Source organism: Aulonocara sp. 'chitande type north' Nkhata Bay, linkage group LG15 (genome assembly GCF_057382095.1).
Source record: "Aulonocara sp. 'chitande type north' Nkhata Bay isolate Kocher_YH1m ecotype deep benthic linkage group LG15, A_spYH_male_GT1.1, whole genome shotgun sequence".
NCBI lineage: Eukaryota > Metazoa > Chordata > Actinopteri > Cichliformes > Cichlidae > Aulonocara > Aulonocara sp. 'chitande type north' Nkhata Bay.
The window spans coordinates 4,974,827-4,993,116 of record NC_141358.1 but is presented as its reverse complement, the minus strand read 5'-3'; the positions used below and the strand labels follow the sequence as shown (position 1 = coordinate 4,993,116).

Sequence of the window (18,290 nt, the reverse complement as noted above, 5' to 3'; positions counted from 1 at the left end):
AAGTTCAGCACAACAAATCAAAAGACACACAACTCCACTCCAGCAAAGTACAATAATAGCCACATTTATTGTAATTACAAGCAAGTTCCCTTTACACTAGATTTTTTTTCTCAGCTTCATGTTTTAACCTTCGTGTCATACGTACATTTACATTTCCAGAGTGCATACACTGATGAGAAGGGGGGGGGGGGGGGGGGGGGGGGTAGTCTGTTAAATAAAGTGGTTCAAGACATAAAAGAAAACAAAAAATGTCTCTCTTGCCTTTATGAGTCACATGTTAAATACTTCTCATTACAAGCATTACTCAGTAGTGGTACTGTACTAAAAAGTGCACACGGTCTATTCAATACCAGACAGCTTCATATATTATTATATAATGGCAATTTTAACAATGATGCATTTCACACATTCAACATCAAACAAGGCAAACCCATTCAAAAGGCACAGGACTCTCACATCGATATCATCTTTAAAAAAAAAAGAAGGTATTTGTACTTACATGTCAGGCAATCCTTCACTTTCAACTCTTTTTCTAAAAGGAAAATCAGCTGAAATATGATTCGATATCAAATGGCACACCCATGGTGGCACTGGGCGGAAGAAAGTTTTAAAAAAAACTTAATGAATTAGCACAGTTCACATGTTACAGGGGGGAGGAGTCCAGTTATTCATAGGTTCATGTTAACGCTGGTGTTCTGCAGATATAAACTGAGCACCTGATTGAAAATAATGCAACCATTTCCCCACAGTTTCCCCGCTTTAGACTCCAATCGTGGGTAAATAATAATAAAAATAATGACGATGCCCGAGGGGGACGTATTTTCTGTGGGCATTCTCTGTGTGTATTGTGCACACAAGGTTTCCCTGTAAGTACAAAGGGAACCAGTTAAGAGGAAGGCCGCTTCAACAAACTACAACAGGATCCTCTTCTGTTTGAATGTCCTGGTTTGTTTTAGTCAAGGGGGCAAAGGTAAAGAATACAATGAGCAATCTGTGAGCAGGAGCCGGCTAGCGTTGCATCTAGAGAACAGGGTGTGTCATTACTTACTTTAGTCCTGTTCAGCTTATTCCGCAGTGATGCATCAAGCCACACTGAGCCCACTGTTTTGCAGGTTAAGTTTAAATGTTTCAGAGAAAATAGATTTACATTAATAAACATCTCTGCTACAGAGCTACTTGTTAACATTTACAGTTGTTCAAATACATGCAGACACTGTACAAATAAACGTTCCCTTCTTGTCCTCTTTGGACAGAATCGTCCACAAACTTGTTAAAAAAAACCCAAAACAAATACGAGGCAGAACAAAGAAAGAATGGCAGATAATTTTTTAAGAATATTTCCAAATTTCACAAAAAAAACCCCCAAAAGAAATTATTTTAAAAAACAAAACAAAAAGGAAATTAGCAGCAACGCATAGGCTTAGTTCTGTGAGAACAAACTCAAGAACCAGCAAGCCACCAGTGCCTCTGGGTTAAAGTAAGAGAGGGTTTAGTGAGCCTTCAGTGCAAATATGTAAAGGTGAATTTAAATCTTATAGAGACGGAAGCTTTAAAGGCTGGATATATAATGACTTCTTTACAGTACACTCCATTTAAAATCCACTGTGAAGTGAATACCAACCCTTGGCACGACACGCCTCTCTGATCAGCACTACTGCAAACATCGTGATAATAAAAATAATAAAAAGAAACTACTCTCTCTCTGTGCAATAGTTCAAGTAAGTTATTTCCTGCAAATAGTTAGTGTTTCCTAACACCTCCTGTGGCCGTACCGAAAGAGACGACAACGTACAGGTAACATACAAATACACAAAAGGTTATTATTTACATGAAAAACAGGTGTCTGGACAAGACTGCACTCTACGCAGAGAGGACCGCTACTCACCAATTCAGGCTCAGATTTGACCTAATCCTCCCACTGGTTACAATTAGGACCAAAGTGGCAGTCTCATCCTAGAATCTGTGTCCATAACCACGTCCACCAGTCAGTGTCCCAAAGGGTTAAATCTCTAGAGCGGGGTTTCGTAGACTCGTTCCGACGACCCCTCCTCCGTGTCGTCCTCTGACTGCGACGCCTTGTGGTTCAGCTTCTCTGCTGTCGACGAGGAAACGAGGTTTCCATGGATGCTGTCGTCGCTCAGCTTGGCCTTGCTGCTGTCCTGAACAAACTCTTGGATTTCCACAGGTAGCCGGCGAAATTTGTCCTGGTACTCCTGGTCCAGATCGCTCTGTAACTGCAGAGGAAGAAAATCAAACATCAACCAAGAATCCGTAAATGAAGAAAATTTAATGATGTCAGTGTGGTCCAACAACCAATTCTGGTAAATGGACTGGTTCTTATATGGCCCTTTACACATCTTGCCAACTTGTTTTTTCCACATGCAGTGCAGAGTAGATAACAATTATCAGCAATGTAGTGTTCAGTATCTTGCTAGGGACTGTGACATTTTTGCAGATGAATAGAAACCACCAACCGAGTTCGACCTACAGCTCTTTGAGGTTTGATCAGCAGGTGGATGGGATTGCTTTGCCTGAGATGATACTATATTACTGAAAATAAGAAGAGTAATAGGTCTCTCCTAAAGTTTCTGGAGATGTCACAAAATGGAAGAAGTCTGTTTCTTTAATTTTTATATATTTTCAGTAGAGATTCATTAACTTTCTGTGTTTCCTGTTTGGTGTACAGTGGAGATTTTTTTTGACCTACTTGTCTGGAAATGCTGCAGATCACGGCTAGGGTGAACCAAACAGTAATGTTGTGGGACCAAAACAATGAGCTGGATGAGCTGAGGGGAAGTTGCATAACAATTCTCTGCGGGGTTATCAGTATGAGCGACCTCATTAGAGCAGCTTTAAAGTTTTCACCCTTTACAGCAACCTTAACAATCAGTGTCTACACTGGATTGTAAGTGCTTGGATACAGTAGGTGCTGCAGTTATTTCCATGCCTCTTATCTAAAGACTATAATAACATGAATCATGCCTATTTCCATAACACAGCCTGAACAAAAAGGCTCGATGCTGAACATCAGATAGGGACCGTGACATTCTGCACTGAATAGGCACCTTGATCTGCTGAGGCAGACCAGGATCCCGACAATATCCATGTACTGTATCCGCCCTGCCCTCACTGAGAAACAGAAAGGAGAAGCTGTTTTCTCCGAGGCATAGACGCCCCCAATGATTACAGATGACAAGATTGTATTCATGTCATTGCGAGCCAATAATTGCTGTAATGCTGATTTCTGTTTAACTACTCGGCTGGCTCCCACGGGAGAGCAGTAATTAAAAGAAACGCTGCTAAGATGAATGGTGTCAAAGTCTCACAGCTCGGTACAGTCACGTCAGCACAATGCGAGATCGAAAGTACCTGAGTCCCACCAAGACTTAGCAGGGATCAATATTTTGTCTTAGAGATACTGGTCCCTGCTGTTGAGTGAATGAGGGGCCCCACTACAGACTGACAGCATCCAGCATCTAACTAGAAAAAAATACAAATGCACGTCTCACCTGAATGAATGGAAGCAAATATTGCTGCGACAAAACTGAGAGATATATTCATCTTGCAGGAACTTCAGGCAGAATAAACTGCTGAACACAAAGCCGTACTCTCCTGTGATAGATTCACCTGCAGTACACCCCTCCATCCCCCCTTCCCCCCCAATCCCCAGACATACAGTCATTATAGCGGCGACCAGAAAATTCACAGCTGGCAAACTGCACAAATGAATATCTGAAAAAATATTTGCAAGAATAGCCAAGAATGGGAGAGACGGAGAGAGCGGAGGAGTCCGGATGAAGGTCAAGGACTCCCATGCTTCTCTTGACTTTACAATTTTCTGCCCTCTCCACTTCACGAGATGGCACATCCATTTCATTTGAGAGCCCTTCATAGCTAAATGAGAAAACCTGATTGTTACAAAGTGCTCGCCTTCACAGCACTTTGAAGCATCGCCATAATATAAATTAAACTGATATTATTTTGTTTAGTCTCTGGATGGTTATCACACCTAGGGGCACTAATTTTGGGTGCAATCCTAAAATCTTGGGACTGAAAATGTGTTTGTTTTTTTTACGTCTACTCTAGTTGAGACAACACATTAAATGGTAAAAGTTGCAAACAGAGCTGCAGAAGCTTACTGCAGTGCCCCGTGCTGTTAGAGCTGGGCGATAGAACGATAACGATATGTATCGCGATATAACTTTTACTCGATAGAGAAATTAAGCTATCGCGATAGACTTCGCCGCTCTTGTCCTCTTAAAATAAAAAATAAATAAAAAAAAAAAGGTCAGCCAATCCAAACTAAGTAGCGCAGAGCCGAACCAATCACAGCCGCAGCGTCACGTCGCGTGACTTGTTACGTACAGCACAAGTGCCAAGCCGCACGTGTGTTTGTTTGGGAAGCAGGCAGTGGGTAATAATAATAATAATAATAATAATGGATTGGATTTATATAGCGCTTTTCAAGGCACCCAAAGCGCTTTACAATGCCACTATTCATTCACTCTCACATTCATACACTGGTGGAGGCAAGCTACGGTTGTAGCCACAGCTGCCCTGGGTAATGGAGCCAGCGCGTAATGGAGGAAATGAGTGTGCCGACTAGAATAATCTACCGAGCGTGACCGAAGAGAAAACAGATGATGGTTCCAATGCCGGAGAGATTGTCGAACGGAAGAGCCATAGAAGTTCCGTAGTGTGAAGGTATTTCGGCTATTTCAAGTCTGACAAAAAACAGAGTAGCGTGCACTGTAAATGTGCCGAAAGCAAGTCTGGAAATACAATAAACTGGTGCATGCGTCACACTGTGCGCCACGTTATTGTTTCGGTGAAATGAATTTCTACAATACTGTTAATTCTACTCTCTGTAGTGTTTAAATGCTTACATATACACACAGTTACTGTCCCTCCACACATACGACTCGGTTCTGCTTCTATGCCCCAGCTTTGTTTACTTTTTCCCACCGAGGCTTCTAGACTTCTGATTGGCCAACATTTCTGCACGGTTAGGAATCTAGCGCCACCTGCTGCTTTGGCATGTTCATAGCAGCGTTTTCCTTCATTTCTGCCTTTATGTGTGGACGGGATTATTTTTTTAAAACGAAAACGGAAAATCTCCGTTTTCAAAAACACCCGTGTACGTGTGGACGTAGCCTCAGTCTCTGACTGGAAGCGCTAATTCGTCATTCGGCTTTTGTCAGACTAAAGTAACTGTTAAAACTGTTTGAAAAGCTCAGCTATACAACAAGGAGAGATTGAGAATTTCCTTTTAGTTCTCAGTTTATTTGATATTGACAAAAGTTAGTCAGTTTTGTCTGTTCTTCTGTAAAACAAACTAAGATTTATTTTTAGAATTAATATTTTGTTTCTAAGTGGAATTGACAATTTAGTCTGTTTTTGTTTGTTCTGTTTTGAAACTTAAACGCTTTAGCGGCTGCCTTTTGTGTAGTTTGCAATATTTGCCTTTATTTATCTGAAAAAGTCTCATGTTCCTTAAGTACATCTACCCTGTTGAACTTATTATGGGAAATAAATATTTAAATAAAAACAAGCTGCTGATTATTTCACATTTTACTTGTGAGCAACGGCACATTTAAATCTTACAAATATAGTTATTTGGCTTATATCGTGATAGATATCGTTATCGCCTGAAATGAAAAAACATATCGTGATATGAAAAAAATCTCATATCGCCCAGCTCTACGTGCTGTGTAAATTAAGTTGCAAAAATAGATGTCTGGTATTCAGTAGTAATAGCTCACTTTCTCAGTCTGCTGCCATGTTATCTAAACTTAGTTATCTAATTTTAGGGGTGGATTTTAACCTGTCTCCACTGAAATTCACAGACCGATGATGCTTAATGCATAGAAACCACTTTTTTCTCTCCATTTAGTTGAAATGATCGTTGTTACAGATCTGTATGTAAAAATCTATCAGCCAGGTAACTCAACTGCATCTGTGCCTCATTGTTTGAAATTAAGGAAGCTCTGCAGTTGTCTCTTTCTGATGTTTTTGAGTGGCAAAACAGAGCCTGCTCCCCCCGCACCACCAAGCAGAGCATTTCAAGGTCACCTACTCAGAGACATGCCTCCCTGGCTCCTCCATCCCTCTCTCACTCTAATCTTTCTTTCTCTGCCTTTCTCTTCTCTCTCCGTGGGTCTCACAGAGCAGCCATCCAACACATCAAAACCAGATGGCTAAAGATGCACCACGGCTCCCCCCCCCTGCTCTTCACTGCGCATGACCTACTTAGGGGTGGGACAGCCTGCTCGCCCTGTGTGCTCGCATGTGTGTTTGTGCATGTGCAGTCTTTTTTTTATACCCTGCCTGCTGAGGCACAAACACCCTCTGATTAAATCTGTCATCTTTTCTCCCATCTGATGACACCCTGGTTCATGAGAACGGGGAGGTGGGAGCAGAGGGCAGAGAAGTCTGAAGGGTGCCAGCCACTTCTGAGAAACATGTGAGCGCATGGCATGCGCGGGGGTGTGTGCGTGTAATCAGAAGCAAAGGGCCGTCTGTTAGAGTGATGAGACGAGAGATGAAGACAGCCGTTTCCTTTTACCAAAAGGAACAGTCTATGAATGAATGACAGAAAGATGGATGGATTAGGGAAGAAGGAGGGAGAACTGTGGTATTTTCAGAGTTTCTTGTGATCTGTGGCTTCCAGCTGATATCTTATCAGCCTGGCAGAGGAGAAATCACAGGAGTTTAGTACACAGAGAGAAGACGTGATTGAAATCTACTCCTCAGGCTTAATGGATTTGGGAGAGGGAAGTTTTGGATAATCAAAATTTGGAATTCCTATGGTGACAAGTAAATTCCAGGTCTGGTTAAAAGATATAGTTCTTTTGAAATCATAAGCAACCATGATCAAATGCTCTGTGTGCTCACGCTCGATCACATTTATGTACGTGTGGTCCAGCTTCGGTTTGGACACCCTAACCAGCAGGAGCTAGAGTTCTCCAGCCAGCTTTTAAATCTGTATCTCATCTCTGAAGACCAGTCATCTGTCAACAAACCACATGCACACATTTCTGCCTTTCTTAAAATACAGCACTCGGTGACCTTCTTCACCAGCTGTCCTCATTTTGAGAAGCTATCGGGGGACTCAGAGAAGGCCTCCAAAGAGCCAAATTAATTCTTTGCTTTGAGCCATGACATAACGCCTGCTGCGGCATTGCAAAAGTCCTCAACTGGCAAAGAGCTGCACTACACATACATCACACAGCTATGTTAACAGTGTCTCATCTTACTGTCACAACAAGCAGGTCTTAAGGAATGATGTGCGTCGGTGTGCAGGCTTTGAAAGTAGGTTTTAACCACTTGCTGCTCTAAACCGTTTCAGTGAAGCTGAAAGTGTTCTGTGACACGGAGCAAAACCTGCAAATCTCACACTTACACTCCGTATCGAGGCATGTACCCCGATCCTGTGATTTAGCCTACTAACATCACCACACAGACTCTAATTAGACTAAACCCAAGTTCCTAAACCCACATCTGAGAGATAAGAAAAGATCACGACCCTATCATCTTTGCATGCTGGTGCATACTGCAAGTAAGACGTGTGTGTGTGTGTGCGATTGTGCGAGACGGAGGGCAGAGAGAAATTTACTTTCTTTCCACTGTATTGGTCATAAGAATGAAAATGAACTGCAGCAGTCCAAATGCAACAGCAATAACAACACCAGTAATAAAAGAGAGAAACTATTCAGGATAAACTATGTGCTCCTTTTCCATCTATCTCACCTTCTAACCCTCTCTCGGTGCACATATGTGTGTGAATGCCCTTTCCTGGCTCCTTTCAGATAATTTATCTGCTGCTTTCCTTTCCTTTTTTTGAGAGATTTTTTTCTTCAGGTCCAAGAATTTAAAAACACTCCTGCATACCTCCACTATGTACTGTAATGAGTGTTTTCCCTAAAAGGACTGGCTCAAAGGGGAATGTCAGTTGTGAAATGTGCTCAGCGGTACTTTGACATTTTTACCTTTAATGTGGATGCTAACTAAAAGATTGCTGAATAAATGCATGCATGTTTTAACACATCCATGTTACTGTGATATGAAATTTGATTGTAATTTGTAGAATGACACAGTAAAGTAGTATCCACAAAAATATATGATATTTGTTAACAATCATTTTACAATATAGTGCATATTTGAAAGGACTATGTGCCTTTAACCTGCATTCCTTCTAATGGCCAGCAGGGGGCAACTCCTCAAGCTGCAAAAACAAGTCTACTTAATTTATTACCTCAGTAAACATATTTCTAAAAAATGTTTGGCCAATTATTTTTTTATTTAATCCTCCTTTTGAATTTATTAATTATGGTCCTAAATAAAGTAAAATACACAATAAAGCTGGGTATGCTACAGGGGACGGATGTTGTCGGCCATATGCAACTCAGGAGAAAATTATTGTTTTTTACCCAGTAATTTCCATAGAGATAATGAAAATTTAAACATAACAGCAGTCTAATATTCACCATCAATTTCAGCTCCGTTGTGGTTTCTCCCAATGCCTTGGGGAAAAATCTTGCTTTTTAAAGATAACAGCTGCATGCAGCAACCACAAAAAAAGTTGTAGGGAACGGGAGTCAACCAACATGGTTAAAAAAAGGAAAAATCTAGGGACCAAAAACAAAACACAGAGCTAAAATTTGCAAGAATTTCTTATGGGTTAATCACACTGCTACACAACACTGACTATTGTGGCATTAAACCCAGCTGCTGCTGAAGAATATAGTAATAGTATATTTCACCCTGTGTATGCTGACACTGGCTTTGAGGTGTATAGCACTGTAATGTAAAATGTGGTGTTAAGACAACAGACTGAGTACTTGATTAACAGCCGTGCTTTTATATTGATTATTTTAGTCTATAAATTATACACACTGAAACTTTTGCCAAAATTTCGTCAATTTTTAAACAATCAAAACTTATAATATGCCTAAAACACGCCAGCAACTAAAATGGACTTTCATCTAGAACTTTATTTACTGCCTTGTCCTCACAGTGTTTTTGTTGTTTTTTCCTTCCTCTCTAATGCTGCAGAATGGCTAAAGTTTAAGATGTTCATTCCAGAGTCCTCCAAACCGTACTGTTGAGAGGAAAAGTTTCAACGTTCCTTAGACAGAGCACAAGTCGAGAGAGCTTCATTAGCACATGTGGGCATACATAATGAACACTCGAGCACTGATCTAAAATAGCAGCTGGCATAATAGGGCAGAAGATTAACCAAGCATGCCACATGTATGCGCACGCACACATATACAATGGATTTTACTTCACTGCCTGTGGGTTGCACTCAGTGTTCCCTGTATGTTTCTAAGTGTGTGTGTGTCTGTGTGGGAAAAAGTGCATTATTGATGCAACCCCGCCAGAGAGAGATGATGCAGATCAAAGTCTGTGATGAGGGAACATGGTGGCCACCCACCACCCAATGACAGAGAGAGGGACATAGAATGAGACAGAGGGAGAGAGAAGAAGGCCATATACCAGCTTCCTTCCTATTCAGCTCCAGCCCTCCCATGATCTCCTCCAACCTGTTTGCTCCCTCCCCTTTCCTCACCCGTCCTCCTCCTCTTGCTGCTTTCTTCTACCTCCAGCAAGCATCCCTGAAATTGCGTCACGAAGACTTGGTTCCAAATTAACAGATTGCAGAGAGTCATGAAGGATAGAAGAGGATATGCGAGGCAGAGAGAGTGGGGGGGGGGGTCCTGAGTTTCCATGGCGACCGCACAGGACTCCTGCTTCTTGAACGAATGCATGTGTGTCTGTGTGTGCCTATGTGTGTGTGCGCATTCAAGGCTTTCACAGAGGGAGACACCATAAGATATTTTTTTCCTCCTTTTTTCGTTTAGGCAACAAAGAAGCATTTCTCCTACGTAAAGATGTAATTCGAACGATACGCAAGCGTACACCAACGCGCCATGTTGTGAAACATATTGCCTTCTGACTGTTTCATACTCGTTTCACAGCCAAATAAGGTGTGAAGGGATGACTGGTACATAGTAATTACAACATGCCCTGGTAAGCTTTTAGTCTGCTCCTATCATAAAACGAAGGCTAGAATCCTCACACTACATCCACATAAACAAAAAATCTGGGTATGAAGTCACACCCAGAATCAATCTGAATCTTCAGCTCCAACGCAGGTTTCAGACTCAAAGTAGTAAGTTTTAGAAGATCGGGTGTGATCGAGTGGAACGAACATAAACAAGACGAGGCGCAAAGTCTTTCTGCGGACAATGTGACCTTGACCATGTGGCCTTAAGTAAGAAAAAAGCAGCAGGCCAGGATATAGAGCCTTCAAGTGTGCGGAAATGCCTTTTGCCAGCGTGCTGTGCACTGTTGACTCCTGGGGTTATTTTGATTGGATCATTAACAGGACAGTAACACCTAAGTGCACAGGCTGGGAGTGATGACACAACCCGTCATGTCTCTCTTTTTGTCTCTTGCTTCTCGTTCAGTTTAGTACATGACCTTCATACTACCAGCAGGTAACAGCAGCAGAAAAAGCAGCAGGACAAGTTGCAAGCTGCTGCTAATGCTAAAGTCAAAGCATAGAGCAACAAATCTCCCAAAAATCAAATCCTAAGCAAGATTTAACAGGACTGCATAAATATTGTAGCTAATTTTTTATCTCGGTATAGCACATGTATGTGAGCTCACACATGTGCTGCACATGTACAGATGTTACTGTAGCAAGTCGCTCAGCTCAACATGTCCATTAGTAGCTTTTCTGAACCAAGAGGAGAAACTGGGTCAGAACTGTATGAAAGGGGGCACTTTTCCTCTCTCTGATTCATAAATACATACCACAATGGAAACACACTACAAATGTAGTTCTGCATTAGCCCAGACTTGAATATATCCCCACTGGAGCCCTTAACATCCTATCCTTAAGTCTTTCCATTGTGTTTATGTGTCTGAGTAGCACACTTTGGAGATATCATGTTGCATAGACTGTAGTACATTTATTATAGAGGTACTGAAGAATGCAATCCCACACATTTACACACACACATAGCGTGTTTGATGCCATGAAGGGCCAATGACCTGCTCAGTGGGAGCAGTTTTGGGTTCAGTGACTTTCTCAAGGGTGCTCAGTTACATATTTTTATGGACTGGAAAGAGATCTAATCCCATTGGAATGAAACCATGATTCATGTTAATCAACAAAAACACTTAAAGTGCACAGGCATTGTTAGTAATACTCCATTACTAGGAGCATTAAAACACTTTATTGGATTTAACGTTAATACCGGTTAACCACACGATCCCTGAACAGAAGTGTCCCTTTATCACTGGGCATTATACTAGTGTTATGGAGAGCATCCTGAATTTTTCAACAAACACAGCCCGGGGTTATCTTGAGCGTGCTGTCTCTAGAGTTTTGGCCCCTGACATCGGCATATCCCGCATACAGATCACCATCACTCCATGAGAACAGCTATTGCACAGTTTGGATGATTATTATGTACATAATAGATTTCTGCAGGCAAGATTAACTTTGAGGTGGTGCAGACTCTTATTTGGAGAATAGTTTGCAACAAAGTGTTCGGGGGTGGATACGGCTACAGCTTTGTGGGGAAACAATGAGCGAAGAGTAACAGAAAACACAAAAGTGACAACAAAGAAAACGACCTTCTGAAAACTGTCCCTCTATCTCCGTGCTACTTCAGTGTCGATGAGACCCCGATGACACAGGATGACAAAACTCAAATCAGTGCTGACTGTTCATACTGAACTCAGATTGACAAGAAGCTCCAGAAATGAAATAAAGTCCTCATGAAAAGGAGGGAAGTTCAACAGCCTGAGTTAGTTACGAGGCGACAATCATGTCTCAACCTTGACGTTCTCTCCTCATGTCTCCCTACTGCAGCTTTATGGAAAGACACAGAAGACCTGCGAGTCTTTGGGCTGGATGTTTGTACAGTGCTGCACCTCCCACACTCAACTCCGAGTGGTTTCAAAGGAACAAGGAGCTGTCACGTTGAGTGTGGGTGGTTATGGAGCTGTCTCCAACTAAAGACTTCTGATTTATGCCTAAAAACAAAACAAAACTACACTGAGCAGACACGGTAAATTCCTGCTGTCATTTCACTTCATTGGAAAAGATGTATAAGCGTAATAGGAGCAACACACCCATGTGACACTTCTCTGTGCAATACTACAGCTGATGTAATACAACTTAGATGCATTAGATAATCAAGAAAATCTAAATCATAGCAAGAGCTCAATAAGATGACTCTAATAAATGCCCATGTTTGTGTTTAGTACTAGCCAAACAACAAATACTGTGTAATTGTAATTACATTTGTGTACAGACGATGTTGCCTAGACTCATTTTGAGCAGATAAATGCAGTGTGATCTCACTACACACAGCCCAATCTGCTTCTCCTCACATTGTTCTCTTGCCTGCAATCAATGACACGTTTGCTTGAATTTACTAATGCAGCATTCTTCATCACAGCAATGCACTGTGGGTCTCATTCAATGCACAATTACTTTTGGCTGGGCAGCAGCCCAGGTGTATGCACAAGCTTGCATATTAATACTGCCACACTTACGGTGTGTTAGTGCTCAACACTGGGATGCAACAAAGTTCTTACCATGCTCCGCAGCTGCACAGTAATCCTACAATCACAATGACAATTATATGGTTGGAAACTCTGCAACCCAAACAGATAGAGCATTGCAAGAAAATGCTGGAGTATCCACTTCACTACTGACAAGAGTGGCATGATGGCATCACAGCCTACCTGCAGGAAGCACACTAATAACGGTTGAGGAATTGTGCACCCACGGCAAGGCAATTAAATATTTTCCAACAACTTTCTCATTGTGATTCACAGTACCATCCATCAACCAGCAGTAGTGATATTTAAACTCTGGGTTGCATATTAGCATAAAGATTCAAGGGATCATATAATACATTTTGAAAACAGAGACAAATACAATCTTCATACACCACAACGTTCACCATATATTATAGCACACCCGTTCAGTGCAGCACTAAAGCCTGGTGCAGGTCGCCATCTAGTGGTTGAACATACTAGGCCAAAAGGAGACAGACTACATACATATTTTTTGTGCAACTTTTACAAAACCTGCACCAAGAAACAAATAACTGAGCCTTCATCTATGTCAAATATGCATGTATTATTACATTCACTCTTTATAGCACCCCTAGGCCTTCATGTTTTTGAAAAGCACTATTCTACTAATTACAAATTATTTTATCTGCACAGGTAAAGACTGCAAGGTGTGCTGTGAACCTTGCAACCAATTCACAGGGTGACCAGATCCCAACAACCTTAATGTGGGACAAAGGGGACATATCAGCAATGCTGAGCTGTCGTTACATCATTTCAGCTGCTCTTCCGTCTGGTAATAGTTTTTAGGTATACATAGATATTTTTTGCATTTTAGATTTTATTTACTTGGTATATTGGTCAAGATAATACCTTTGGCCTCTCATCCAAGATTTGCTGGCGGATGTCCTTGTGTTTCTCCAGTAGCCTCTCCTGTCTTTTACTCTGGGCGTCTTCCAACTAGAAACACACACACACACACACACACACACACACACACACACACACACACACACACACACACACACACACACACAGTATAAGGTAATTATATCATAAAGTGAATTTGTCATAAAGTAGATGCAAATTTCAGGCAAATCTTCTCAAATTTGCAAAAAGAGCACCATTTTTCAGTGCTCTAAGTGCTCTGTAACGCCACAGCTCTATCGCTGCTCGCTTACCCGTTTGATATACTGCACCACCTCATTGACAAACGATCTGTTGATCTCTAGCTTCTCTCTGTGGGGAGGATTTATCATCAGTCAAACCAAGCAAGTAGTCAGAGTTTAACTAAATATTTAACATACGGTGACACCTAGTGGTCAAACAATTAAAACACCCAAGCCCAAATAGAAACAGCTTATTAATCCTAATATTTCCAAATACACACTTACTCTTCTGTCATATTCTTGTCTTTGGATTTGGCCTCATTGATTTTCTCTTGCCTTTTCTTGTCCATCTTCTTTTTAAGATCCTTCTTTTCTCTGTTGATGTTAGGACAATTAAAAAAAAATAATGTTGTGATTTCTGTTTGTTTCAGTGAATAAGAGTGCGTGCTGTATCCATCCTTACTTCTCACAGATGTCTCTGAGCTTTTTCAGCTGAGCGCTCTGGCATTCCTCTGCTATACTGGTCAGCTTCTCAACCAACTGGGACGAGAACGAACAGAGAACAAAAAAAATGTGACAGAAAACATCAGCTTTTTAATTAATCGTTTATTTCATAAATAATATATCACTGAAGCGACCGTTGCTGTAGTTCTGATCATAATTAAACAACATTTAGATGTTGTAAACAACAATCTCCATTAAGCTTTTTTGTTTTTTAATTCCACGCTTGGACAAACTTTTCTGACACCTGCGCTCTGCTCACTGCACAGGGGTATTGGAGCAGAATACATTCATTTTTTCATGCCACACAAGAGAGCTTGAGCACAGGCAGCAAAACAAAGACTGGAATATTCTACAGGGGGATGACCCAGCAGCATTCATGCTGTGGTTAGTCTGCACTTGCTTTTCTGAGCTTTAGGACAGCTGGAGATTGTCAGCACATTATCCAAAACAAATCAGTGCAAGCTCCTATTTGTGTGTGGGATCTGTTTATCCCAGTTTTACATACAGAACATGCTTGTTTATATTACTGATGTTTATGTGAGAACACAACAGCTGGCAATTATTTATCTGGGGAAAGTGCATAGGAGCGCATGTCCATACGGGCATACAAGCTTAGTATGGAGACAAGTTTCAGAATTGGTGTGATGTCTATAAATAGGCAGCTAACAGGCAGAGCACTTGCAGTCCAAATCTCTCCTTTGGCATTATAAAAACTACAAAATATGCAGCTTCAATTTTCTGATTGAAAAGCACAGAGAGGGTTGTTTTTGTGGCTGATCCCTTTGCATTTGTATTTGTTGGACTTCCCATTAAGAGTGTTTTCATTTATTTGCATTGCCAGGATGAGACGTTATCAGAACGGATGTCCCAACGCTGTGAGTGGCGTGCAAAATTTTTTTTAACAAAAACAAGACTTTTACATCAGAATTCTTCTTCACTAATATGAATTAACGTCTTGTTTTTGCAGAAAAACAGAGCTACACTGTTTAGTTGGTAGGTTACTCAGCCTGTTATGCACTGATCTTGATAGATCACATTATTAAAGCTCACATGCAAAGCTTTCCACTCTCACCTGTGCATTCTGGATACTGCAGCATCAACCTAATTTGCATCACTTAGTACATTAGGTCCTCAATCTCCCATTCATCTATGTGCAGTGTGTATCTACTGATAATTATAAGAAAGGTTGCAAAATTGTTTTGACTGGAATACGTGCGGAATTAACTGAACTAAAGCTTTGTTTGTGCATTCAAATGGCATTTTAAAAGCAGTCCCAGAAAATAATAAAAGGGGGAATGGAGATCAGGGATATCTTATAGAGAATAAAGTGGTGCGTGGTGTCCCTGTAAGAGCATGTGCCAAAAATAGTTTTAAAAGTCTGTACATTTGCTCATCTGCAATTAGTGTTATTTATTCGACTCACAGTTCAAATATGTGAACGTGTATGACCTTCTCCTGCCCTCTCTTCACGCATATTTTACTATATCTGGTCAATTCAAAGGATCCCTTGAACGTTGATCAATGGCTCCTTGCACTGAATTATTTCCTTTTCCTTCTGAGCTGAATTAGCAGCTCAAAGGGAAAGAAACCAAAGCTATGAGCCAGGAAAACTTCCTAAACAGTCATTTCCCTTGTAATTTTTCCATTCACATGTTCCTCTGGCAGTGCCAGTGATTCCATCTCAAAGTGTTACACACTGTGTCACCAGAGTATTAAACGATTACGGCTATCAGCCTGTGTGATTTACAGCCAAAAATGATTGCAACACGCAGCGACATCCGCTCTGGGAGCAAATGAAAATTACACAGAACATAATTTTTGTTTTCATCTAAGTTTTATTCAGTTGGCCTGAATAATGATGAGAAGTCATAAAGGGGATTACTGTCTTTATTTACAGACTTGGTTTATTCACACAGTATCAGACAGGTCTAGACGAGGGTCTTCTTCACATCTGCACATAATTAATTGTCGGATTTGAGGAGAAGTACCTGCTTGATGTGTTCTCGTTTCTGGTATTTTTCGCTGTAGTATTGCTCCTGGCGAAGTGTGAGGAGCTGCTGTTGCTGCTGTTCCTTCAGTTCGGCCAGTCTCTGGCTGCATTCCTGGTCCAGGTCACACAGCTCTTGATCCAGTGTGGACAGAGATTGTTCAGACCGACTGGACACATGCGTGCAAACACACAAACAAAACATGCACAAGTTAAGATAGATACTTCAATCGCAGCAGAGTATCTTATGCAGTAACTGTTAGAATCATTAGAGCATTACTAATCTATAATGCTCACTTCTGACTCCTAAATTTATTTACATGACCTACTAGATTACCTTTGCATGATGTGGAAAATAATAAAAAATGATTATTTCTCCCGTACTAGGCCTTGGTGCAGCAGCTCAGTTCATCACCTGTCCGAAATGAGCTATTTTACTTCTTTTCCTCCTATTCCCGCCACCCAACTTTGGTGTGGCCATGTTTTGCAAACAGAGGGTTTAACAGCAGGTAGGCTTCTGCACTCACAAAGACTCGTCTCACATTTGCCAAAAGATGAAGAATTTGGGGAAAATATTCTGTGAGCAAATTAATCAGCACTGATGTAAAACAAAGAAAATGTGAACGAAAATCAGGAGAGGAATAATGGGTTCACTTTAAATTTCTGACCACATGTCTGCTGCACATTAAAATATTATTTTCATGCACTTTCTCAGGAAGTGATGGTAAAAACTTAGATGTTAGGTGTTTGAAGTTATTTATAACACAAAGAAAGACCGGGCAGGTGGAGTCTGTGATATAGACACTTGTTCTGGACATGAACATGCCTGAAACTTGGAGGAAGTCTTATGCAACATTAAAATTCTATGAACAGCTCAGCAACTAATACCTGTGTTTGCTTTTAACTAGTACTGTATGCACTCCACTGTGGTGTGGCATATTGAGTTTGCATGTACTTTTTTACATAGTTTAACAGAATCATTATCACCTCATAAAATATGTAAAAAGCTTCTGTGGTATTTACAGTAAGATGTGTGCACAACAACATGTGTGGTTATTTTGTAAGTTTCAGTCTATTTCTGCGGTTTAGGACTTACATGAAAATTTTCAATACAATTCACAAAATAGCACTATTAAAATTAAAATGTGGAATATAGTCAGAAATCTGCACTTTTGACACAGGTTGAATCAGAGGCTCATCAGGGCTGTGCCACTGACTCCACACTTCTCTATAGTGTTGTGGTTAACAAATTTGCCTGACAAGCAAAAGATCCTCAGTTTGATCCCAGGAGAGAAACAAATCCCTTTAGAGATGTGTCAGGAAGAAAATGAAAATCTTCCAAATCAAACATGCGGAGCAACCTGCTCTGGGAGCAAAGTAGCTTTTATGTTGGAAAAAAGAGCTTGTTACTAATTGTATTTTTGGTTGAAACACAACACTGAGTCTACATGGGAGCTGGTATAGGAAAAAAGTGCAAGTAACTTTATTCTTCTTAACTGCATGGATGTGTTTTAGTGGATTTCTTTTAAAGACACAGAGCAGGAGGGGACGACTTCAAAAACAAAAAGAAGGCAAATAAAAGTAAAACTGAACACTAGAAAAGGAGGCCACCTACCTTTTCTTACCATCTCTTTTATGGCTCTTTTGCAGGGCAGAGCGCCGACGCTGATGCTGGCTCTGCAGCTCCGACACACGAGCCTGGTGCTCCTTGATCAGCTCGCTGGTCTTGCGGTGGTGTTTCCGAACCAGCTCCTTCATCTCCTTGTACTGCTTTCTCTGCTCCCGAACGAAGCCCTTCTGTTGCTTCAGCTCCTCCACTGTCTGAGCCTCCAGTTCTAAATACAAGAGAAAGGTCAAGGGAAAAGATTTCTAATGAAAAAATTATAAACTACTGTACAACAAACTTTTATATGTTTACTACACTGTTTCCCATCGCTAAAGACGGCCATAATAGTAAAGTGCTGTTACTCTGCAAAAGCAACCATGAATAATTAATCTTGAACAAAGAAATATGACCTTAATATGGGCAACACAGGGATTTATTATCTTGCAAATCAAGTCAAAAGGTCTAATAAATACTTAATTTTGAT

General features: G+C 40.9%; 1 protein-coding gene across 3 annotated transcripts in view; it reads right to left on the bottom strand.

Moving 5' to 3' along the window:
* The window catches only part of plcb1l (phospholipase C beta 1-like), a 128,592-nt gene continuing 110,302 nt past the window's right edge, over window positions 1-18,290 (bottom strand). Inside the window, exons 27-34 of one of the 3 annotated variants that reach the window (XM_086263616.1) lie at window positions 17,816-18,035; window positions 16,202-16,370; window positions 14,173-14,249; window positions 13,995-14,084; window positions 13,782-13,839; window positions 13,474-13,560; window positions 12,619-12,643; window positions 1-2,234 (exon numbers count right to left, since the gene is read on the bottom strand). In XM_086263616.1, the coding sequence (XP_086119742.1) occupies window positions 2,002-2,234; window positions 12,619-12,643; window positions 13,474-13,560; window positions 13,782-13,839; window positions 13,995-14,084; window positions 14,173-14,249; window positions 16,202-16,370; window positions 17,816-18,035 (959 nt within the window). In that variant the 3' untranslated portion in view covers window positions 1-2,001. Of the gene's footprint in view, window positions 2,235-12,618; window positions 12,644-13,473; window positions 13,561-13,781; window positions 13,840-13,994; window positions 14,085-14,172; window positions 14,250-16,201; window positions 16,371-17,815; window positions 18,036-18,290 lie in introns of those variants that run through there. The other 2 variants (XM_086263618.1, XR_015124993.1) reach the window with 2 other exon arrangements.